Genomic DNA, 24,871 nt, shown 5'->3' on the forward strand with positions numbered 1-24,871 from the left:
AATATTTCACTAAAAAAATTACAAACCTGACACAGTGGTCACTTGTGGGGACCTTTCAGGTATTGAGTATATCTGGGGTCCGGCTAACACACAACCAGTTTTTGGTCATTATGGGGATCGTATCTAAACACACTCAACACCAGTTTTTGGTCATTGTGGGGACTATAAACACACACTCAACACCAGTTTTTGGTCATTGTGGGGATCGTATCTAAACACACTCAACACCAGTTTTTGGTCATTGTGGGGACTATAAACACACACTCAACACCAGTTTTTGGTCATTGTGGGGACTTTAAACACACACAAAAGAGAATCTGCGTACTTTAGACAGAAAAGGAGCTACAATCTGCTCCATGCTTTAATTGATTTTGGAGATGTTTGTTTTAGATGTAGAAACAAAATTAACTTAGTACTTTTAAAGGTTTAGTAAAAAAAAAAGTGTTATACAGTATATGACATACATTTTCAAAACTCATAACATTAGTACGTCAACAGTCAGGATCAGAAACATTAGCATAAGTTTCAGTCGTCCACAAAAATTTGCAGAAATATTTCATAAAGATGTTCACAGTAAACACTAGTTGAATTAAAAAAAATATATTAATAAAACCCTTCATGACAAACACTGCATTCTCAAGTTTTTGAAAACAAGTACAATAGAATGAAAATCTACCATGTCTGCATTTATAGAAAAACAATTCTACATTTGAAGCAGACAAGGATGAAAAAAAAAGACTCCAGTCTAAAAGTTATTTAAAATGCCTTAATTTTCGAAAGAACAATCTACATTTCCAAACAATAATATGGAACTGATGGTCTATTGCGCTAACCATTTGACTATGGAAGCTTGTTTTAAAACTATAAAAGCTTGTTTCTACCAATGAACAATTCAGTCTGACAGTGTGTCAATTAATTTGGCAGATATTTTCTGTTTAGAGCAGAGATTCGATTTTTGATGTAAAATTTAAGTGTAGACCACTCTCTATTTTTAAGTGCAAGTGGTTCCGCCTCTTTACACCTCATGCAGTCTGCCTTTCCTGGAATTTTGTGATTGTTAATAAACCTCATCATATGCTTCTCCACAGCCTGTATCTCAAGTTTGTTCCAGGCCGTCTTCTTAACGTAACCTGTGGGGGGGGGGGGGGGGGGGGGGACACATTAGCATTTTACCCATGAGAAACACTCAACCTGAGTGGTATGGTACAGTTCAGCTCGGTACAGGTAAACCTGATCAGGCTTGTGTTTTCACTGACCTTACTTGTTAGGCGTGGTGTATGTGGGAAAGCATGAAATAGGCACAAACCTAACTTTTGTTAACGTCAGTTTTAATGAACAATAATAGCCACTATAAAGGTATAGGTACAAAGTATAGAGTCATATATAAGAAGAAATAAATAAAGCAAGCAAACAATTCAGTCAAAGTAGGCTACGAAGTCAGCACTGTACTACGGTAAAATTCACTTTTTTTCAGGACAATCGGCATTAAGTGAAGTAAAATTATCATACCTCTCTTTTTTTTGGAGACTGGGTCTGCTGGAAGTGTGCCGTTCTCACAAACCGTGTGCTGTGATGATGATACTGTGGTGCACTCTGAAAGTAAAAATTAAGCCAGTCTTGAGTATTGACAAATCTCTGCAGCCAAAAAGACAGTCATCTCAAGAACACAAAGTTCCTGAGGTGCAATCAGGATCAGGGCAGAACAATATTGCCAAAATTTACGTCGCAATACATTTCTTAATTTCGGTCTATAAGATATAATTCCAATATCTATATTGATTTTGAATTGTGCAGTGCTCATGTTTATTCAACAAATTCAACCACGCAAATAAATAAATGTATGGGATAACGCAGCCTGTACCAAAATATTGTAAATGTGTTTAATAAATCAAATCAATTTCACTGAAAAAAAAAACAAAAAAAAAAAAACACATACATATATATAGATAGATAGATTCATAGATAGAAATTGAATTATTGTCCAGCCCTGAGTATAGCGTTTCTCAATTTCAGTCCTGGGGACCCATCTACTAGAAGTTTTAGGTGTTATAGACATATCACCATTTAAATCAGCAGATTCAACTCAATTTTATATTACAAAAAAAAAAAAAAAAAAAAAAAAAAACTGAATAGGTGAAATAGTCTGGAAACAAATTCTTTCCATACTAAATTATTTTTTCCCATGCATATCCAGACCTGGAACCTGCCAGTTAAGTTATTCTTTTCTCTTTACGGTCCTCACCAGCATTTTGTCATATGTATATATAAAGATCATTTTTGTGTTTATTTGGTATCATGCAATGTGTTTACTGGGTTTAAATAAAAAATAAACAGCATTATTTTCCACATATTTTATATTATTTTATCTCCTGTAAGCCCCGCCTTTCTGATACCGGTGGATTTGGTCTAAATTCAGAGCTGCAAGACACCGAGGTATGCTTCGATTGGCCAACAATCCAGTACATTGTGATTGCCCAAAGTCAAGCGTTTGACGGAAATGTTATGCCCCTTACAAAAAACATCCCCGCAAAAAACATTAAAAGCCATTTCAAATGAGGCTTTTGTTGTGTTAAGCGGGAACATAATTACTGTTTATGACTTATATTGTCTTTTTACACGTCGCGACGTAAACATAACACCATATCGGCATTTGTAATTGGAGAAACAAACCACAAGCACTTCGCGTTTAAATAGTAAAGTTAGGTAGCACATTATAAAATGTAACTTCCTGCCAGGCTGTAAGAAGCGCCAGACTCTCTGTAATGTCCGTGTTGTCCATCAACAGTGTAAATATACCTCACTTGACTGACCACAGAATGATGAGGGTTTGCGGCCCGCTCAGAGCAGGGCGAGTTGAAGAGCGGTTAAATGCACAACCTGCCTTTCTCTCTCCCATTTTCAGAAAACAGTCCGTGTCACCGGCGCACATGACAACATACAGTGAAGAAATGATGATTACTTTCTCTGCGTATACATTTGGGCGGTTCGGTGCAAATCACCCCCAAATGTTTGCGTAGAGATGTGGGGGTGTGTTAGAACGGGCCATTTTAGGGGTGTGTGGCAGACTCCTAACTTTAATAAAGAATATCTCTTTGGATTTAAGACTTTAGTCTTCGTAACTTAACAGATGTTTTTTATGCACCAAGAGCTTGTAATACTCCAAAGAGAAAAGGAAAAATATAAAAGTTATTCTAGGACAGTGATCCTCAAATCTGGCTCGCGAGATCCAGTTTCCTGCAGAGTTTAGCTCCGACTCTAATTAAAACACACCTGCCTGTGATTTTCTAATGATCCTGAAGACACCGATTAGCAAACTCATGCGTGTTTGATTTGGGTTAGAGCTAAACTTTGCAGGAAAATGAATCTCGTGAGCCAGATTTGAGGATCAATGTTCTAGGACCACTTTCAAACATAACCATTTCATGACACTTTACTCACCCCAATTTCATCTAGGATGTGTATGTACTTCGGTCTTCAGTCGAAAAGAAATTTAGGTTTTTGATGGAAATATTTCTGTAACAGTTACTGGTCAGAGAGCGAGGTAAGTAAACAACGGCGAAGTTTATTTAACAACAGGAGAGCAAAGGAGCTGAGTGGAGATTGTTCAGGTGAGTATGCCAGCACTGAGATTTGTCTAGAGGATGATCCAGGAAATAATCTGATCTTTCTTGCTTTACAGGAGACTCGTAGAGACGGAGAGTGGAGACCAGGACTGACGGGAAACAGACACCTCGACTAGAGAATTGAGCTGGAGACGGAAGGGATCACTGAGGAAGGAGACAGGTGGCAAGTATCACAGGCAGGTAATAGCTTGCTTAGTCCACATCGAGTTTATGAGACTGGATAGTGAATGATTCTGAGGTATGTGCTTTTATGTTCAGCAAAGTGCTCATGGGCTGCAGGTGTGCATGATTAGGAGCCAGGTGAGTGCTGTGATGAGATGCGGAAGAAAGATGCTAATCTTGTGACAGTACTTCCCCCTCCCGGAAGGCTCGTCCCAAGCTGTAATAAGCTCCGGGGCTGGTGCAGGGCAGGAATAGGATGGAGTAAAGGAGGACCTCCAGGTAAGTCGGGGAGCCATGACGGAGTAGGAGACCCAGGAGGCCATGGTGGATCAGGTTACTGGGGGGCCATGGCAGAGCAGGCAGCTCGACGATGATAATCTTGGCCCACAGCCCACCCACTCTTAACTCAGCCATGGCTATATAGCCCCCCAAAAAAATAATTGGGAAAGTCCAGGGTCTTAGGTTCATGGGGGCGCTGAGGAGGAGTGGGCTCTAGTGGGCGAAAATGACACTTAAGGACCCTCTAGAGGAGCGGAACTGGACGGGACCCGCGGAGGCTCTGGAGGAGGAGAACTGGACAGAACCAATGGAGCCAATGGAAATGAAGGCTCTGGGGTGAGGAGAGGAGCTGAGAACTCAGGGAGAAGTGTCAAATCCAGAATACCTACCCGTTTGCCTACAGGAACTAATGGGTGCTCAAGAGAAACAGGCACTAGGCTGAGCTCTGGGGAATCTGACACAGGGGAGGGCATTTGTAAGGTGCGGGCATCTTAATGTTATAAGGCCTTGCCATAGGACCTTATGGCGGCATTAATCTTGCTTTGGGCAGCGGCACAGGCTTTGCCACAGATGGCACTCAGCTTGAGTAAACCGTTGACGGCTACAGATTTGTGTTGGCCGCGGATGGTGGTGTTGGGCATGAGTGCGGGCTGAACAGCAGAGCCATGGAGAGTGATTCAGGACTTGAGGCACCGGCGGCTGGCAAATGCAAGCTCAGCTGGGGAACAGCAAGTGGAACAGAGCACAACAGCATCCACGTGACGACTGTGGACGGGACTTCGCCTCATCCATGGTGAAGTCTAATCTGGCAAACCACAGCGCGAAGTTAATATAATTCTTCAATGACCAGCATGGATAAGCTCTCAGCATGACGAGATGGACATCTTCCTCCAAACCGCACCAGAATCCCTTCATTAAGGTAAGGTCATCACATGCGGCGAGTTGACCATAATTCACAAACTCCTGCACAAAATCATCTAGATCTCGGACTTCATGGAGGATAAAAACAGTTTATGAGACCGGACAGTGAATGATTCTCAGGTGTGTGCTTTTATGTGGGGCTTGATGAGTGAGTTAATTGGAGTGCTAATGGGGACAAGTGTACCTGACCAGGAGCCAGGTTTAGGCGAGTGCTGTGATAAGAAGAGGAAGAAACAGGCTGATCAATGGACTCCAGATGGTTGAGTTCTTGGCTTCAAAAGAGCTATAAACACTAAAACAAACAAACAAACAAATATATATATAATTCGTGAACAGCATTTTGTTTTGTTCTCTCTCTGTGCTCTCAGTAATCACGCAATGCCGACGTGCTACATCATCCGCTTGAACTGCTGCCGGGTTTCAGAGTCGGCAGACGGGTATTTTGCAGACATTATATGAAGACCCTAAAGAATCAGTCCAACTCCGGAAAATGGGCATCCGATGTCCCATTATTTAGGCAAACATAAATTGAAACTGACATTATGTAATCATTACCTTTTGGACTAGAAGTGGACTCCTCCAAATCACTGTCCACTGTAACTTCCTCTAAAAGGTAGAAAATACAGAAATTAGGGGTGCACCGATCAAGATTGGCCAATCATTAATGCGCATCTCGTCAGTAAAGCCGGTTCTCTAATCAGCTGTAAATTGCACCAGGTGCGTGATATTTTGATACAGCGTTTATTTGCGCAGCTAGTCAGTTAACAACGGCCTGGTGGAATTTACAGCTGATAAGAGAACCGGCTTTACTGACGAGATGCGCATTAATGATTGGCCGATATTGATCAGTGCACCCCTAACAGAAATATATTATTTAAAATACAAGGTAATGTTATTCAAAGCATTCCCAAAATCTGAACCCATGTTGTGTACGGTGTATAGTACCTTCTGGATCTATGTTGATTTCATTAAGATTTCGCCCTTTAAAGTCTGCCAAGCGTCCTTTTTCGAGGGCCAGAAGAATTTTACTAATTTTGACCAGTTGGAGGGTGCTTTCAGGTAACCTGTAAAATTGACGATGAACTCGAATGTCATGGCCTAGAAAGTCTGCCAACTGATCTAACTCTGTGTTGCTAAGATTAAGAACTTCAGAAAGTGTCCCGATCTGTTTTCTCAACTTTGTTGATGTAAGAGTCTGAGGATTTTTTGCACTACATGCAACAGCAAATTCGCGAATGCAATCAGAGCCTCTGAAAAATGTCATTGCATACGGGCGTGCAAAGAGAAAAGGATTTTCATTTGGAATTCCACAGGTATTCCGATTTTCAAGGAGCAGGCTGATTGATTCTTGCATGGAAGGTGTGAGAAGCACGGGAACCTTTCTGCCTCTTTTGCCTCTAATTTCTACACGCTTGAAGTACTGACAAAGTTTATTTTCTAAATCTGTGAGGGCCATGCTAATATCTGGATGAGCATCCGATTGGTTGCTGGAGATGTATGCAGACAATGGCATTTGTGACACTTCCCCTTCTCGTCTACGATTGAAAAGCATAACCTGAGTTAACGTGATCTTGGCCAGTTTTGCCCAGTGCTGAGATGATGGCTGTGTTAACAAGAGTTTGCGATGGGTCTTCTCTTGCTCGTCAAGATATATATGAAGGAGCTTAACATCTTCTGTGAATGGAAGTAATTGTGGGGAATTCCATTTTGCTTCCTCCAGTGTTCGCCGGGCTGTTGTAGAAATGTATTCGGGCCATCTGGACTTATAAAGCTGTTGAAAACTGTTCGCAATTTTTCCTGTCTTTTCGTCTCCTCTAATAGTAGAGTGGCTCTCAATGAGCATTGCGATTTTGTTCAGACTCTGTCCAAGTTTCACAGCCACACTAGCCTTTTCAAATACATTGGTCTCTTCATTGTAGCCAGCAGCCCTTTTAACTGCATTGATGGTATGCATGAAGTTTGTGGGATGAATGAGCTCTTTAATAGATGTAAGGGGGGATACCTCTCTTGCACATATTAGGAGTCTTCCAAGCTCCCTCATCTTTTGGCGGATGTGTTCATGCATTTTAACTCTTGATCCATACTTGTTGTAAAGATGCTTTCCTAACTCTAAAATGCACCAGTCATTTCTAGTTTCAAGTGCCACTTGGTCCTGGTTCATGGAATTTAACAGCTTCCAAACACCATGAGTTACTCCTGGTGGGGGAGGTTGTGCAAAGCCACAAAGAACCTGGACACGGGTTTTTCCAGGTTTCAGCTTCTCATCACCAGGCTTGAATTTGCAAACCTTGACATGTCGCCACAAAGTTTTTTTTAAGAAGAGTCCTTTGCAGTAAATGCAGTGCATAAAACTTTCCCCCTCCAGGTTCTTTTTGGGCAGTTTCCGCGGAATCATCAGTCCTGCACCTGTATTAATAACAGTACTATTGTAAGCAAAGTTCCCTTTGTTACGTAGATACTCAAGTTGCATCCTCCTTTCTTTTGAGCCCTTTGGATGACTTAACGCTTTTGCTACCTCTACCTCATTTCTATGCTTTCGTTCCAGGTGTCTAGAAATTTTTGTAAAAGCACCTTCACAAAAAAAGCACTGTTGTTTTTTGCTGTACATTCTCAATCCACCTCTCTTTTTAATTACAGCTGGGATAACTACTGATGTTGCGCTGTCAAGAATGGAAGATGTGTCAGGAACTTTGGCTATGTCGTGGTTCTGGGAGCTCCCTAAGTCACCGCTGCTTTGAATACTGAACTTTTTGATTCTGTTCACAGCTGAACTGCTCCGGACTGGCAAAGTCTGTAACTTTTTTTCTTTACCCTTTGGTGAAGCAGTAAAGCTCATGCTACTATCTGATGTGTAACTCTCTGATGTATCAGGAATGTACTCTTCCTCACTAACAGATAACTCATCTTCGCTCGAAACATCCGAGTACTCCGCGATCTTCCCTCTAGCCTTGAAAGACAATGACCATTCAGTTAATTTAATCCTCTATCATAGGCTATTCTCCATTCTATTCTATTTACAGGGTTTCTGCAGGGTTTAATCAGTCAAATTTAAGACTTTTTAAGACCTTTTCATGACTATTAGGATTTGAATTTATGACCTACACGAATTACGATAAATAAATTCAGTCATTAAAATTCCTTTCAAAAGTATTTATTATTGACTTTTCATTGAAAGTAACAAGTTTTATTATTTGAAGAGTTATTCTATTATGTCTTAAGATTAAGAAACTGAAGCCTTTGCCTTCTTTTTCTTGAGTATCAAGAACACAGGAACACTTAACAATTGTAACATTGTAAAGTAACATTGTAAATTAACAATTATTTTATGGCATTACTTTCCAAAATAAAAAGTGTTATTGGTGTTTGGTCACAGTATTCAACACCCAGAGGCAGGGTATATTTGGGGTCAGCGGTGAAGGTTGTACCAGTGCGCCCTGTTTGAAATTGTCTAATTTGTATGTATGTTTGTTTATTTTTATTTATTTTTGCTATTTACACAATGTTTAAGTTTTTTTTTTTTCAAGTTTGTAGGTGTCCAGGTACAGAAACCGAATAATTAAATTTAAAATAGCACTGGATAGTCTTCAATGTAAAAATTAAATATACAATCAAACCAAAATTTATTCAGACAGTTTAATTGCTATTGCTTCTAAAATGGTTATAAAATACGACAAGACTTTAGAGTTAAATTCGTCTTGATAATGTCATAACTTTGATAGAAATGTACGTAATGGATTACAATCAACCAAAACTACAGACAACTGTTACTGATAATATTTACACAACTATCAATACTTTGTTGACCAATTACCAACCAATGCATTTTGTTCAGACTGTGGTGTGAAAAGGTTGCATTAGCAATTCAGAAAAAAATGCATGGTGCTTTATAAGGTGCTGAATAATTTTTGTTCCCAATTTTATATATAGATAGATAGATAAAACATTTATATCTAGTTCACTAGTAGTTCACTGTGAAGATTATTTGGGTCTAATATGTCACAGTTTGCTTAAAATTCTTATTAAAACGACAAAGTAATGCAGTCAAGGAGAGTGAGTGATTTTTCTTTCATTTTCTTGGATTAACATTACAGCAGCTAATAGCTAAATTAGGCGTGGTCACTTTAAGAGACGATGAACGCATCTTTTTCCTCAACTGTTTACTTTGACATATATATATATATATATATATATATATATATATACACACACACACACACAAATAACTGAATATATTATAATTGAATATACAAATAACTGAAAAAAAAAGAAAAAGTTTTTGAGCATACTTTCCAAGGCGGGTATTTTGATATATTTTGTAGGCTATGTATTTGTCGGCACAAGAGCAAAAAGAAGCAAATTCGGTGTAGAAGTGTTTTTAGACGCCTTTCTCAGCGTGAACCCTGAACCCCTGAACACCGTGGTACTGAATTGGGCTCTTTCACGTCCTTTTGTTTGTTCAAAACTGTGATTAGTATTTGTTGGTTCATGTGCAAGGAGGGACTGTCCGTGATACGCGGCTCTCTCTCTCTGCACCGAACACAGCGCGATAGTTACCAGCTAATCGGTTAACCTTTTCCGCATGGAAAAGTGTGTATGGATCGATGCTTGATACCGATTGTTAGTGACGGGCTTGAGCCAGCTGCTAAACGCACCGTCTCCGAACCATGGATCATTAAAGGTACATTTTACCATTGTGATAGCCAGGATGATTTCAATTAAGCTAAGCAGTGACTCAGTATGACACAGTATGTTCGGAGTTCGCGCGGGTTTCTGTGAAAGTCCTTCTGACAAGTCTGTATGCTGCCGCATGGACCTTGTAGTTCTGGAACGCTGTGATACCAGTGTGATACCACCCAGATTCCTCATACAGAACTACAACAGGTCAAACAAATGAATGCCATTGCTGCTGCGAGCGTATTTTGATGGAAGAACAAATTAATGGACTAGCATATCAATTTAAGACGTGGCTAAATGTTTTTTATGACATTGTATGGAAAATCCGGACGTTTTTATGACTTTTATGGCCTTAAATTCTTATGGTTAAATTTATGACTTTTTATGACCCCGCGGAAACCCTTTATTTAAGCTATTTAAATAATTAACACTTACTCTTGTGTTTTTTGCTCTTTTGGATGCTGTGGTACAAGCGGAATGTTGTTCACTCATTGCAAATGATGCATGATTCCGTCTGACGTCACGTTGAATGTCTTGGTCATCTTTACCATTTACACTCGAATTTTCAAAGAGATCATCCGAGTCATCATGAATCACAGATCTCTAATAAAACAAACAAAAACATCAGAATGACAAGTTACAAATGTTCTAGAAAAAGTGTGTTTATCATAATGAAAAATAACTTTTGCCTTTTTTTACACTTTAATGTGTAAAATCTGTATCTATTAAATCAACATGTTAAATGCTCGATCAATGTCTATTAATTTAAAGCCCCCTTCCTCAAATCTTGCCCTGGAGGTCCAATGCGCTGCAGAGTTTAGCTCCAACCCTGATCAAAGTCACCTGCCTGTGATTTTCTAATGATCCCAAAGACATTCGCATACCCGCCAACCTTGAAGAAATTTTATGAGTACTACACCCCCCCCCCACACACACACACACACACACACACACCGCGTGAACCTTACAGCCCACCGCCAATGTATGCTCCACCATTGCACACACATCTGTGAGAAACCTATGAGATACCTAACACTATAATACATATTATACACATAATATCCTTTCACCAATTAAGATTTATTATTTACTCCATAACATATACAAGTAGACCATAAATGTTATACAATTTCTGCAATCACTCCGAACATTTTGTACTGGAGGCATAGGCCATGGAAACTTCTTCCACCTGAAAATATTGTCAGAAATAAAAGTAAACTGAGGACATTCTTTCTAAATAAATCAATCAAAAAATTTAATAAATGTGCAAAACCAGCAGTTATCAATATCAAAATCAGTTTGCTAAAAACAAACAACATTTTTTTAAATAATTTTTCATGCAAAGTGTTTAAACTTTTGCATTGTTTAACTTGTTAAAGGTTGCAGATTTGGCTTTTTTTAAGTAGTGCATCAGTGAAAGTCTCTTTGTAACAAATGCTGTCTTTGGAGGCAATCATGACTTTTCTTGTCACCAGAGAACTAAACATCTCTGTGCTCATATTAATAGATTATTATTAATGTTGAAAAGAGCTGAGAATATTTTTTTCAGGTTTTTACAGGGGAATTAATTGAAAGAACAGCATTGTTTGTTACATTTGTTACAGTTACATTTATTTGTTACATTTATATAATTTACATCAAGCTTTTGAATGGTATAGTATTGCATATTGTTATTGAAACTTCATAATGTTTCACTTGATTATACATTTAGTCAGGAATTATAGTTTGGAAAAAGTCTAACTAGTAAAATGTTTATACGTTATATGAAAACTAGTACAAGTATATAAATAAATAATAAGAGACTTACTCATGTTTATGATCTCTGCTGAATAAAGTGCTTCATTCTTTTTTTTCTGAGGAAATCCAAATCTCAAATGCTCAACCACATCACATTTTGGGGTGACTTATATCTTATTCCTCTCATCGCGAAGCAAATAGTAAAATAAAAATAAAAACTTTATTTAACATTAGAATCTGAATAGAGCGTTCAGCGCGGGGGCGTGGTCGAATTAGAAGATAATGGGAGATGTGAAAAACGGACAAGACATCGTGTTGTTTTCATATGGATTATTTTATCACATAATATTTGTTTTCGGCGGTACTTGTTTAGTTTAAAAGTAGACATTTCAGGCTTTCTATAGATATCTCTCTCGTGTCTCTTCGTTGAGTATTCACTGAGTTACACTTCATTTTAATGACGTGTTTGTACATGAAGATCACAGCAGACAAAGGCTGAAGACAGCACACCTTGTTTGTTATCTTTATTTTATGTGCACAAGTTTTGTTGTTATTATGTCTGTATACAAATAAAAGTAGACCCTTTACAGATTCGATTTTGCGTAATTTAAGTTCTTTTCCTGGTTATCAGGAGAAAATAACTCATAACGCGTATACGCGTTAAACGACTCAAGAGGGTTGAACAGAACACTTCAAAACGAAAGAAAACAGACTGCTCTCTGCTTATCTACCGTTAATCCGTATGAAATGTGCATTTCTCTGGCGCGTTCACTACTGCGACTTTTTCGTCAACTTTATCTTTGCAGTCGACACGACATTGATACAGAAAACACTTGTTTATTAGTAATTATATTGACAAAATATTCATAATCATTACTTTTGCCGGTTCTTTGTGACAGCTTTTAGGTGCGTTATTGGAAGGGCCACCCTTTCATGTTAGCCTACATGAACGCGTGAACTGAACTGAGCTCGTCACAGCTGGACTGCTTATGATGTCATGTCAAGGTCATTTTTAATGTCCATAAATTCAATTAGGCTAAACATAGCCTAACTGTTACTTTCATCTTACGTTAATCAGCACCTGGCCTGTCTAAAACCTTCTAGATTGCAAGCCATTCCACCACTTAACTGCCAACTAAGCTTGTGGATGGGAGGGGCAGGTGGGCGGTGGGTTAACATGCACCACTCTGATTGGCCGAAAGCTTTTCACTCCACTTACACGCTGTGGATCAGCGGCAGAATCAGCATCATAGATTGCATAGAAACTGAAATCGGCAAAATGCGAGACGCAACAAAATGCGTACCTAAAGAGCAGTGAATCGTACTAGTGTACTTACGGGTCAAAATGCGTGCAAAGTACGAAAAATGCGTACATGTTGGCAGGTCTGCATTCATTGGCATTGATTAGCATGCTCAGGTGTGTTTGATTAGAGTTAGATCTAAACTCTGCCGGAAAGTGGATCTTGAGGTCCAGATTTGAGGAATCCTGATTTAAAGGGATAGCTCTCCCAAAAATTCTATCATTAACATTACATATCCTCATGTTGTTGCAAACCCATAAGACCCTTATTCATCTTCAGAAAACAGATTAAATTTGAGCTTTTGCCTGCCATTCTAACTCCAGATGGAGGGAAAGATATCAAAAATATCTTCATGTTCTGAAGATTAACAAACGACTTATGGTTGTGAAACGATATTCACAATAGTAACTTGCATATAGAAAAAAGATTTTTAGGTGGTCCAAAAGATGGTGGTCTTTCAATGTTTATTTATCCTTTTAAATTTACTTCACACTATTCAGCTAAAAATAATTCAATTTAGGTGTGAGGCAGGTAAAAACAAATTAAGTAAATGTAAAATATACCTTTTTATAAGATGTCTTAATTTTAGAACACAAAACTTCATCTTCGGTGTCCGAGTAATCAACCAAAGGCTGTTAAAGACAAAAAAAGAAAGATAAATATGAAAATGAAGTGAAAGAGAGAAAATCTGTCAAACAGAGACAGACATACAGACGGATACAGAGACAGACACAGATAGACAGACATACAGACAGAGAAAAAGACTGACACACAGACAGAGAAACAGACAGAGAAAGAGACTGGCACAGACAGAGAAAGAGACTGGCACAGACAGAGAAACAGAGAGAAAGAGACCGAAAGAGACTGAAACACAGAGAAAAAGAAACTGACACAGATAGACACAGACATACAGACAGAGAAAGAGACTGACACAGACAGAGAAACAGACAGAAAGAGACTGGCACAGACACAGACAGAGAAAGAGACTGACAGAAAAAAGACTGACACAGACAGAGATAATAAATACACATACCTCAGCTGTGAATCGTGAAGTGCCTTCAGTAGTTACAGAATCCTCAGAGCAGTTCTCTATTGCTGTCATGTTGTCATCATCCTTGCATGGAGGCTATAAGAAAGTTATTTAAAAAAAATAGTTACAAGTCATCACTTATTAGACAAGGTCCCCACTATGCTAAACCTGTAAAATGTGTGTATTAGGTTCCAATGGGTTTGTATGGCTTTCCTAAGACTACTGGTCCCCACTATGTACATTACACTGGAAATAGTGTGTAAGACTTTCTCAAGTCAATACCAAATATAACAAATTAATAGACAGATAAAGAGACTGACACAGACAGAGAAAGACACTGATACAGACAGAGAAAGAGACTGGCACAGACAGAGACTGACACTGACACAGGCACAGACAGAGACCGACACAGGCACAGACAAAGAAAGAGACTGGCACAGAAACACAAACATACAGACGGAGAAAGAGACTGGCACAGACACAGACAGAGAAAGAGACTGACAGAAAAAAGACTGACACAGACAGAGATAATAAATACACATACCTCAGCTGTGAATCGTGAAGTGCCTTCAGTAGTTACAGAATCCTCAGAGCAGTTCTCTATTGCTGTCATGTTGTCATCATCCTTGCATGGAGGCTATAATAAAGTTATTAAAAATATAGTTACAAGTCATCACTTATTAGACAAGGTCCCCACTATGCTTAACCTGTGAAATGTGTGTATTTGGTACCAACGGGTTTGTATGGCTTTCCTAAGACTACTGGTCCCCACTATGTACATTACACTGGAAATAGTGTGTAAGACTTTCTCAAGTCAATACCAAATATAACAAATTAATAGACCGAGAAAGAGACTGACACAGGCACAGACAGAGAAAGAGACTGACACAGACAGAGAAAGAGACTGACACAGGCACAGACAAAGAGAAAGAGACTGACAGACAGAGAAACAGACAGAAAGAGACTGGCACAGACAGAGACTGACACAGGCACAGACAAAGAGAAAGACACAGGCACAGACAAAGAGAAAAAGACTGACACAAGCACAGGCAGAGAAAGAGACAGACACAGACAGAGAAACAGACAGAAAGAGACTGGCACAGACACAGACAGAGAAAGAGACTGGCAAAGACAGAGACGGACACAGGCACAGACAGAGACAGAGACTGGCACAGACAGAGACGGACACAGGCACAGACAGAGAAAGAGACTGAAACAGACAGAGACTGGCACAGAAAGAGTCTAACACAGAGACACAAACATACAGACAGAGAAAGAAACTGACACAGAGAGACAGACATACATACAGAGAAAAAGACTGACACAGAGATAATAAATACACATACCTCAGCTGTGAATCGTGAAGTGCCTTCAGTAGTTACAGAATCAGAGCAGTTCTCTATAGCTGTCATGTTGTCATCATCCTTGCATGGAGGCTATAATAAAGTTATTAAAAATATAGTTACAAGTCATCACTTATTAGACAAGGTCCCCACTATGCTTAACCTGTGAAATGTGTGTATTTGGTACCAACGGGTTTGTATGGCTTTCCTAAGACTACAGGTCCCCACTATGTACATTACACTGAAAACAGTGTGTAAGACTTTCTCAAGTCAATACCAAATACAACAAATTAATAGACAGACAGAGAAAGAGACTGACACAGGCACAGACAGAGAAAGAGACTGACACAGAGAAAGAGACTGACACAGACAGAGAAACAGACAGAAAGAGACAGGCACAGACAGAGAAACAGAGAGAAAGAGACTGACACAGACAGAGAAACAGACAGAAAGAGACTGGCACAGACAGAGACTGACACAGGCACAGACAAAGAGAAAGACACAGGCACAGACAAAGAGAAAAAGACTGACACAAGCACAGGCAGAGAAAGAGAGACACAGACAGAGACTGGCACAGAAAGAGACTGGCACAGACAGAGACAGAGACTGGCACAGAAAGAGTCTAACACAGAGACACAAACATACAGACAGAGAAAGAAACTGACACAGAGAGACAGACATACATACAGAGAAAAAGACTGACACAGAGATAATAAATACACATACCTCAGCTGTGAATCGTGAAGTGCCTTCAGTAGTTACAGAATCATCAGAGCAGTTCTCTATTGCTGTCATGTTGTCATCATCCTTGCATGGAGGCTATAATAAAGTTATTAAAAATATAGTTACAAGTCATCACTTATTAGACAAGGTCCCCACTATGCTTAACCTGTGAAATGTGTGTATTTGGTACCAACGGGTTTGTATGGCTTTCCTAAGACTACAGGTCCCCACTATGTACATTACACTGAAAACAGTGTGTAAGACTTTCTCAAGTCAATACCAAATACAACAAATTAATAGACAGACAGAGAAAGAGACTGACACAGGCACAGACAGAGAAAGAGACTGACACAGAGAAAGAGACTGACACAGACAGAGAAACAGACAGAAAGAGACTGGCACAGACAGAGACTGACACAGGCACAGACAAAGAGAAAGACACAGACACAGACAAAGAGAAAAAGACTGACACAAGCACAGGCAGAGAAAGAGAGACACAGACAGAGACTGGCACAGAAAGAGACTGGCACAGACAGAGACAGAGACTGGCACAGAAAGAGTCTAACACAGAGACACAAACATACAGACAGAGAAAGAAACTGACACAGAGAGACAGACCTACATACAGAGAAAAAGACTGACACAGAGATAATAAATACACATACCTCAGCTGTGAATCGTGAAGTGCCTTCAGTAGTTACAGAATCATCAGAGCAGTTCTCTATTGCTGTCATGTTGTCATCATCCTTGCATGGAGGCTATAATAAAGTTATTAAAAATATAGTTACAAGTCATCACTTATTAGACAAGGTCCCCACTATGCTTAACCTGTGAAATGTGTGTATTTGGTACCAACGGGTTTGTATGGCTTTCCTAAGACTACAGGTCCCCACTATGTACATTACACTGAAAACAGTGTGTAAGACTTTCTCAAGTCAATACCAAATATAACAAATTAATAGACGGACAGAGAAAGAGACTGACACAGACAGAGAAAGACACTGACACAGGCACAGACAAAGAGACTGACACAGGCAGAGAAACAGACAGAAAGAGACTGGCACAGACAGAGAAAGAGACTGGCACAGACAGAGAAACAGAGAAAGAGACTGGCACAGACAGAGACTGACACAGGCACAGACAAAGAGAAAGAGACTGACACAAGCACAGGCAGAGAAAGAGACTGGCACAGACAGAGAAAGAGACTGGCACAAACAGAAAGAGACTGGCACAGACAGAGAAACAGACAGAAAGAAACTGGCACAGACAGAGACTGGCAAAGGCACAGACAGACACAGAGACTGGCACAGACACAGAGAGAGAAAGAGACTGACAGAGAAAGAGACTGACACAGACAGAGAAAGACACAGACAGAGAAAGGCACAGACAGAGAAAGAGACTGACAGACAGAGAAACCGAGAGAAAGAAACTGGCACAGACAGAGACTGACACAGGCACAGACAAAGAGAAAGAGACTGACACAAGCACAGGCATAGAAAGAGACTGGCACAGACAGAGAAACAGACAGAAAGAGACTGGCACAGACACAGAAAGAGACTGGCACAGACAGAGACTGACACAGGCACAGACAGAGAAAGAGACTGAAACAGACAGAGACAGACACAGGCACAGGCAGAGAAAGAGACTGGCACAGACAGAGAAAGAGACGGGCACACAGACAGAGATAGAGACGGACACAGACAGAGATAATAAATACACATACATCAGCTGTGAATCGTGAAGTGCCTTCAGTATTTACAGAATCCTCAGAGCAGTTATCTATTGCTGTCATGTTGTCATCATCCTTGCATGGAGGCTATAAGAAAGTTATTTAAAATATAGTTACAAGTCATCACTTATTAAACAAGGTCCCCACTATGCTAAACATGTGAAATGTGTGTATTTGGTTCCAATGGGTTTGTATGGCTTTCCTAAAACTACTGGTCCCCACTATGTACATTACACTGAAAACAGTGTGTAAGACTTTCTCAAGTCAATACCAAATATAACAAATTAATAGACAGACAGAGAAAGAGACTGACACAGACAGAGAAAGACACTGACACAGACAGAGACAAAGAAAGAGAATGACAGAGACAAAGAAATGGTTACAGACAGAGAAACAGACAGAGAAAGAGACTGGCACAGACAGAGACTGACACAGGCACAGACAGAGACAGAGACTGGCACAGACACAGACAGAGAAAGAGACTGGCACAGACACAGACAGAGAAAGAGACTGGCACAGACAGAGACTGACACAGGCACAGACAGAGACCGACACAGACAGAGACCGACACAGACACAGGCAGAGACAGAGACTGACACAGGCACAGACAAAGAAAGAGACTGGCACAGAAACACAAACATACAGACAGAGAAAGAGACTGACACAGGCACAGACGGAGAAAGAGACTGGCACAGACACAGACAGAGAAAGAAACTGACAGAAAAAAGACTGACACAGACAGAGATAATAAATACACATACCTCAGCTGTGAATCGTGAAGTGCCTTCAGTAGTTACAGAATCCTCAGAGCAGTTCTCTATTGCTGTCATGTTGTCATCATCCTTGCATGGAGGCTATAAGAAAGTTATTTAAAAAATAGCTACAAGTCATCACTTATTAGACAAGGTCCCCACTATGTTAAACCTGTGAAATGTGTGTATTTGGTTCCAATGGGTTTGTATGGCTTTCCTAAGACTACTGGTCCCCACTATGTACATTACACTGGAAATAGTGTGTAAGACTTTCTCAAGTCAATACCAAATATAACAAATTAATAGACAGAAAGAGACTGACACAGGCACAGACAGAGAAAGAGACTGACACAGACAGAGAAAGAGACTGACACAGGCACAGACAAAGAGAAAGAGACTGACACAGACAGAGAAACAGAGAGAAAGAGACAGGCACAGACAGAGAAACAGACAGAAAGAGACTGACACAGGCACAGACAAAGAGAAAGACACAGGCACAGACAAAGAGAAAAAGACTGACACAAGCACAGGCAGAGAAAGAGACAGACACAGACAGAGAAACAGACAGGGAAAGAGACTGGCACAGACACAGACAGAGAAAGAGACTGGCAAAGACAGAGACTGACACAGGCACAGACAGAGAAAGAGACTGGCACAGACAGAGACGGACACAGGCACAGACAGAGAAAGAGACTGAAACAGACAGAGACAGAGACTGGCACAGAAAGAGTCTAACACAGAGACACAAACATACAGACAGAGAAAGAAACTGACACAGAGAGACAGACATACATACAGAGAAAAAGACTGACACAGAGATAATAAATACACATACCTCAGCTGTGAATCGTGAAGTGCCTTCAGTAGTTACAGAATCATCAGAGCAGTTCTCTATTGCTGTCATGTTGTCATCATCCTTGCATGGAGGCTATAATAAAGTTATTAAAAATATAGTTACAAGTCATCACTTATTAGACAAGGTCCCCACTATGCTAAACCTGTGAAATGTGTGTATTTGGTACCAACGGGTTTGTATGGCTTTCCTAAGACTACAGGTCCCCACTATGCACATTACACTGAAAACAGTGTGTAAGACTTTCTCAAGTCAATACCAAATATAACAAATTAATAGACAGACAGAGAAAGAGACTGACACAGACAGAGACAGAGAAAGAGACAGACACAGACACAGACAGAGACAAAGAAAGAGACTGACAGAGACCGAGAAAGAGACTGACACAGACAGAGAAAGAGACTGACACAGACAGAGAAACAAACAGAGAAAGAGACTGGCACAGACACAGACCGAGAAAGAGACTGGCACAGACACAGACCGAGAAAGAGACTGACACAGACAGAGAAACAAACAGAGAAAGAGACTGGCACAGACACAGACAGAGAAAGAGACTGGCACAGACACAGACCGAGAAAGAGACTGACACAGACAGAGAAACAAACAGAGAAAGAGACTGGCACAGACACAGACAGAGAAAGAGACTGGCACAGACACAGACAGAGAAAGAGACTGACACAGACAGAGAAAGAGACTGGCACAGACACAGACAGAGAAAGAGACTGGCACAGACAGAGAAAGAGACTGGCACAGACACAGACAGAGAAAGAGACTGACACAGAGACAGAGAAAGAGACTGACACAGACAGAGATAATAAATACACATACCTTAGCTGTGAATCGTGAAGTGCCTTCAGTAATTACAGAATCCTCAGAGCAGTTCTCTATTGCTGTCATGTTGTCATCATCCTTGCATGGAGGCTATAAGAAAGTTATTTAAAAAATAGTTACAAGTCATCACTTATTAGACAAGGTCCCCACGATGCTAAACCTGTGAAATGTGTGTATTTGGTTCCAATGGGTTTGTATGGCTTTCCTAAGACTACTGGTCCCCACTATGTACATTACACTGGAAATAGTGTGTAAGACTTTCTCAAGTCAATACCAAATATAACAAATTAATAGACAGATAAAGAGACTGACACAGACAGAAAAAGACACTGGCACAGACAGAGAAAGAGACTGGCACAGACAGAGAAAGAGACTGACACAGACAGAGAAAGAGACTGGCACAGACAGATAAAGAGACTGACACAGGCACAGACAGAGACTGACACAGACAGAGATAATAAATACACATACCTCAGCTGTGAATCGTGAAGTGCCTTCAGTAGTTACAGAATCCTCAGAGCAGTTCTCTATTGCTGTCATGTTGTCATCATCCTTGCATGGAGGCTATAAGAAAGTTATTTAAAATATAGTTACAAGTCATCACTCATTAAACAAGGTCCCCACTATGCTAAACATGTGAAATGTGTGTATTTGGTACCAATGGGTTTTTTATGGCTTTCCTAAGACTACTGGTCCCCGCTATGTACATTACACTGGAAATAGTGTGTAAGACTTTCTCAAGTCAATACCAAATATAACAAATTAATAGACAGACAGAGAAAGAGACTGACACAGGCACAGACAGAGAAAGAGACTGACACAGAGAAAGAGACTGACACAGACAGAGAAAGAGACTGACACAGGCACAGACAAAGAGACTGACACAGACAGAGAAAGAGACTGACACAGAGAAAGAGACTGACACAGGCAGACAAAGACTGACACAGACAGACAAAGAGACTGACACAGAGATAATAAATACACATACCTCAGCTGTGAATCGTGAAGTGCCTTCAGTAGTTACAGAATCATCAGAGCAGTTCTCTATTGCTGTCATGTTGTCATCATCCTTGCATGGAGGCTATAAGAAAGTTATTTAAAATATAGTTACAAGTCATCACTTATTAGACATGGTCCCCACTATGCTAAACCTATGAAATGTGTGTATTTGGTACCAACGGGTTTGAATGGCTTTCCTAAGACTACTGGTCCCCACTATGTACATTACACTGAAAACAGTGTGTAAGACTTTCTCAAGTCAATACCAAATATAACAAATTAATAGACAGACAAATGGACGGACAACAAAAGAAAAGAAAAGATAGACTGATAGACAGAATGGCATACAGAAGGGGTGTCATGATTCCATGATTCCATTAAGGAGTACTATATTTAAAAAATGTATGATTACTATTTTAACTGTAGATTAACCCAGATGAGAATCCATGAAACGCATTAATCCTCTTCCTAAGGCTGCACTATGCATTTCAACCATTTCAAACTCTTACTTTAGCAAAGTGTTATTGTGGACTAAAGCGGTTTCATAAACGACAATTTAACTCACACAGTCTCACTAATTTGAGCCAGGCTCAATGAGTGAGGATAATTTGATGTGCACACTTATGCTACACTTATTAAATGTTAGTAGTCATGCGAATATCCATTTTCCCGTCAGAAAGGGGTGAGGTTTACGTGAATAAAGGAGCTGTGCGTGCGGACAACGTTGCCTGTGTGTGTGTATATATGTATGTATATATATATATATATATATATATATATATATATATATATATATATATATATATATAAAATCTCAGTATTTTAACTTAAGCGCTGCAACAATGACTATTAAAGGACTTTGGCTGCAAGCCCTACATACAGCACCGAACATGTACTCGCAAAACAAGTACTTTAAAGAAATTCCTTATCTTATTTCTGTTACTATAGGCTTAAACCTCGTCTGTGAAACTGGGGGATAAATAAATGTACTTTAAGGGATACTCCACCCCAAAAAGAACATTTAGTAGTTAATCAATTACCCCCATGCCATTCTAGACTTATAAAAGCTTTGTTCGTCTTTGGAACAAAATTTAAGACATTTTAGAGGAAATCCTTGTCACTTCCTAGCATTCAGATTGAACGATGGAGTACTCTGACAATGTCTTTCAAACTTTTCTGGACCGTGATGCTGTTATTTACCAGGCAGTCCATGGGACAGTCACAAGGCTCCTAGATTTATTATAAAATATATCTTAAATTGTGTTCTGAAGATGAACAAAGCTTTTAAAGGTTTGGAACGACATGGTACCAATGGTAATGACAAAATTTTCATTTTGAGGAGGAGTATCCCTTTAAGTTAGGAGTATATATTTTTTAAATATTACATTATGTATTTTAACATTTTTGTTCAATAAAACCATTTAACCCTCTGGAGTCGATTAACGCGGATACGCGTTATGAATCATTTTTTCCTGATAACCCCGAAAAGAACTTAAATTACACTTTCAGTTTTAATCATACAGATAAGAGCAACACATCATTCTAATCTTTAAAGGGTCTATTTTTTTTGGCTACAGACATAATAACAACAAACCTTTGTGAACTTATAAAATAAAGATAACAAACAAGGTGTGCTTGCTTTGAATCAAAATTATTATTGCCTCATTGCTATTATATATGTATTTTAAGCCATTGTAAAGGCTTTTATTCCCTTAGATAAATTTGTATTACCAAAAAAAGAAAAAGTTATTTATTTGACGTTTCCATGCGGGTATGACATTGTTGACAGGTGATGCAATGACACCGCTACACCGGTAAAAATAGCTGATTTCTTTGGTTTCAAACATTCTTGGAAACATTTGGGATAATGTATGGAGGTCAAAAAAAATATAGCATTGTTATAGTAATTTATTTATATATTTTAATCTAAAAAAAAGGCACATACTGGGTCTTTAATTAAAAACTTTCCATTTCCTCTACTGTACAAATTATGTAAGTAGTCAAATTTTGCCAAACCTTTCTCCAAGGCCAGTGACTTCCTCCATAGTCATATGTGAGTTCCTCTCCAGGAATGATATCTCTTGCAGCGAATAGGCACAAACAGGGTTTTCCCTCAACGATAATCCTTTTCATTGTACAATTTGGGTTTATGTGATCATCATTTATAAGGCGGCCAAGGGTGCCATCCTCATGAGTTGCATCAATGCTTCAGGAAAAAAACAAATGTATAATTTAACCTAACAAACTACAAATTTTAATTTTTTCTTTACTGTAAATTTTTTAATGTATTCGTTAAACAAAAAAACAAAAACAAAAAACAAATACCTCCATTTCTTGTTCTGCCAGATGAAGTCAAACATAAAAAAAGTGTCTTGATTGGCCTCTCTTCTTTGTTCGGCTTCAATTAAGCTAATCATTTCTCCCCTATATTCGACAACAAAATCTCCTTTAATAAAAGGAATTAAGGCAAAGACTCCACGACCTGAAAAAAGGTGGGGGGAGGGGGGTAAATACAATTGTTAATAAAATTCATTGTAGACATGTAACTAATATGTTGATGGTTAGCCAACTGTAAACAACTTTTATGCTTTGTATTAGTTTAACCAATGTATTCAACATTCTTTCATAGCTCATGCGTATTTCTTTCATTAATTTACATATACTATCACAAAGAGCAATTTAAAACTGCTAAAACAAACAACACTAACATTATCCTTTATATCCCAATGGACCCAGATCCCATAAAATAATCATGGTTACTTATTTAGTATTTTTGAACCACTTAAATCATATTTAAAACGTATGTGACTCACACATAACGTTACCAATTAAGAAACCCAGTGCTGCTAGCAATACCTAGGCCTTACTATACAGTACTATAGGCTCTTTGCTATATAGTGGAAGCAAAAATAAGAAATCTTTCGCTGCCTTGTTTATTCGTGGCCAGGAATTCCTATTTTATTCCCTGGTGTTAGCAGTTTCATAATTAATTCGTGGAAGACATCCAATTCATAGCCATGAGAAGTTATATATTTATATTTCCCGCGTCATGTGGGGAGCGCCGTAGTGCTAATCACAATCAGTCACAACAACATCGAAGTGATTTACAAACCTACCTTTATAATCGTTTATGTGTTTGGCCTCCAGTGCGTCGGTCTTGTCGATGCAACGGAGAACATGATCTTCCGCTTCTTTTAACGGTTTTATTCTTCTCCGTTTCATTTCAACAGGCCGTCTCACGTCGCTCCTCGGGTTCCAGTAATTCAGAGAGGTCACGCGGTCTCACAATCTCCCGCCACACCGCAGTTTATAACACTTTACAATACGCAGTAACACGCACAAGTAAACACTTTAAATTGTATAACAGCATTAAATTTAAGTTAAGCAATAATTCATTCGCCTTATTCAAAGATTATGATTCTGATAAAAACTTTAACGTTAATTAATTAATCTCATTAAAAAACTCCATCACATAAACATTCTTAAAAATAATTCGAATTTGTGATGTATATTTATTGAATTATGTAATATAATATTTACAAGTAGGTTAATTACCTGAAAGAATGTACTTTCCCCGTTGACAGACACTGTTTAAAGTTGTTTTTGTCGTTTAATTAAGCGACTTTGGCATGAGCGGTTTAAAAAATGTGTACCTTCATATATTACGTCACATGTGTGTATAGAGGTGCAGTTCCGCGACCTGGCTACAGGGGCGCTGTAGAGCAGCGCGGCCCCACACACTCACACACAGAAATCCGGTTTTTGTTCATGGAGGGGATCAAGAAAAAAACTGCACTAGTCATATCAGCACCGCCTCCTGAGCCGATTAAAAGCAAAACATTGTGGGGACCGGGGATTTGGTCCCCACTATGTTTTCGGTCCCCACTATGTGAGTGTGCTAACGTGTTGTGGAC

The 24,871-nt window shown here is 39.3% G+C and overlaps 1 protein-coding gene across 1 annotated transcript; it reads right to left on the reverse strand.

Moving 5' to 3' along the window:
• Nucleotides 1-325: 325 nt before the first annotated feature.
• LOC127977388 (uncharacterized) lies at nucleotides 326-24,871 on the reverse strand. Its single transcript, XM_052582266.1, has 16 exons — nucleotides 24,074-24,871; nucleotides 23,283-23,439; nucleotides 22,974-23,163; nucleotides 20,947-21,039; nucleotides 20,430-20,522; nucleotides 19,956-20,048; nucleotides 19,110-19,202; nucleotides 18,284-18,376; nucleotides 17,517-17,609; nucleotides 16,459-16,551; nucleotides 15,797-15,889; nucleotides 14,272-14,364; nucleotides 13,731-13,823; nucleotides 13,261-13,329; nucleotides 1,510-1,593; nucleotides 326-1,130 (listed from the first exon to the last, which is right to left on the reverse strand). Exons 1-16 carry the CDS (start codon nucleotides 24,177-24,179, stop codon nucleotides 1,071-1,073), a joined length of 1,596 nt encoding a protein of 531 aa, XP_052438226.1. The 5' UTR covers nucleotides 24,180-24,871; the 3' UTR covers nucleotides 326-1,070.

This window comes from Carassius gibelio, chromosome B18 (assembly GCF_023724105.1).
Source record: "Carassius gibelio isolate Cgi1373 ecotype wild population from Czech Republic chromosome B18, carGib1.2-hapl.c, whole genome shotgun sequence".
NCBI lineage: Eukaryota > Metazoa > Chordata > Actinopteri > Cypriniformes > Cyprinidae > Carassius > Carassius gibelio.

Excerpts from the sequence above, each read along its gene's own strand:
- LOC127977388 (XM_052582266.1), bottom strand. The coding sequence starts at position 24,179 with ATGAAACGGAGAAGAATAAAACCGTTAAAAGAAGCGGAAGATCATGTT. Across the intron at positions 16,552-17,516 it reads CTTCACGATTCACAGCTGAT|CCTCCATGCAAGGATGATGA; the intron begins GTATGTGTATTT and ends ACTTTATTATAG. Across the intron at positions 15,890-16,458 it reads CTTCACGATTCACAGCTGAG|CCTCCATGCAAGGATGATGA; the intron begins GTATGTGTATTT and ends ACTTTATTATAG.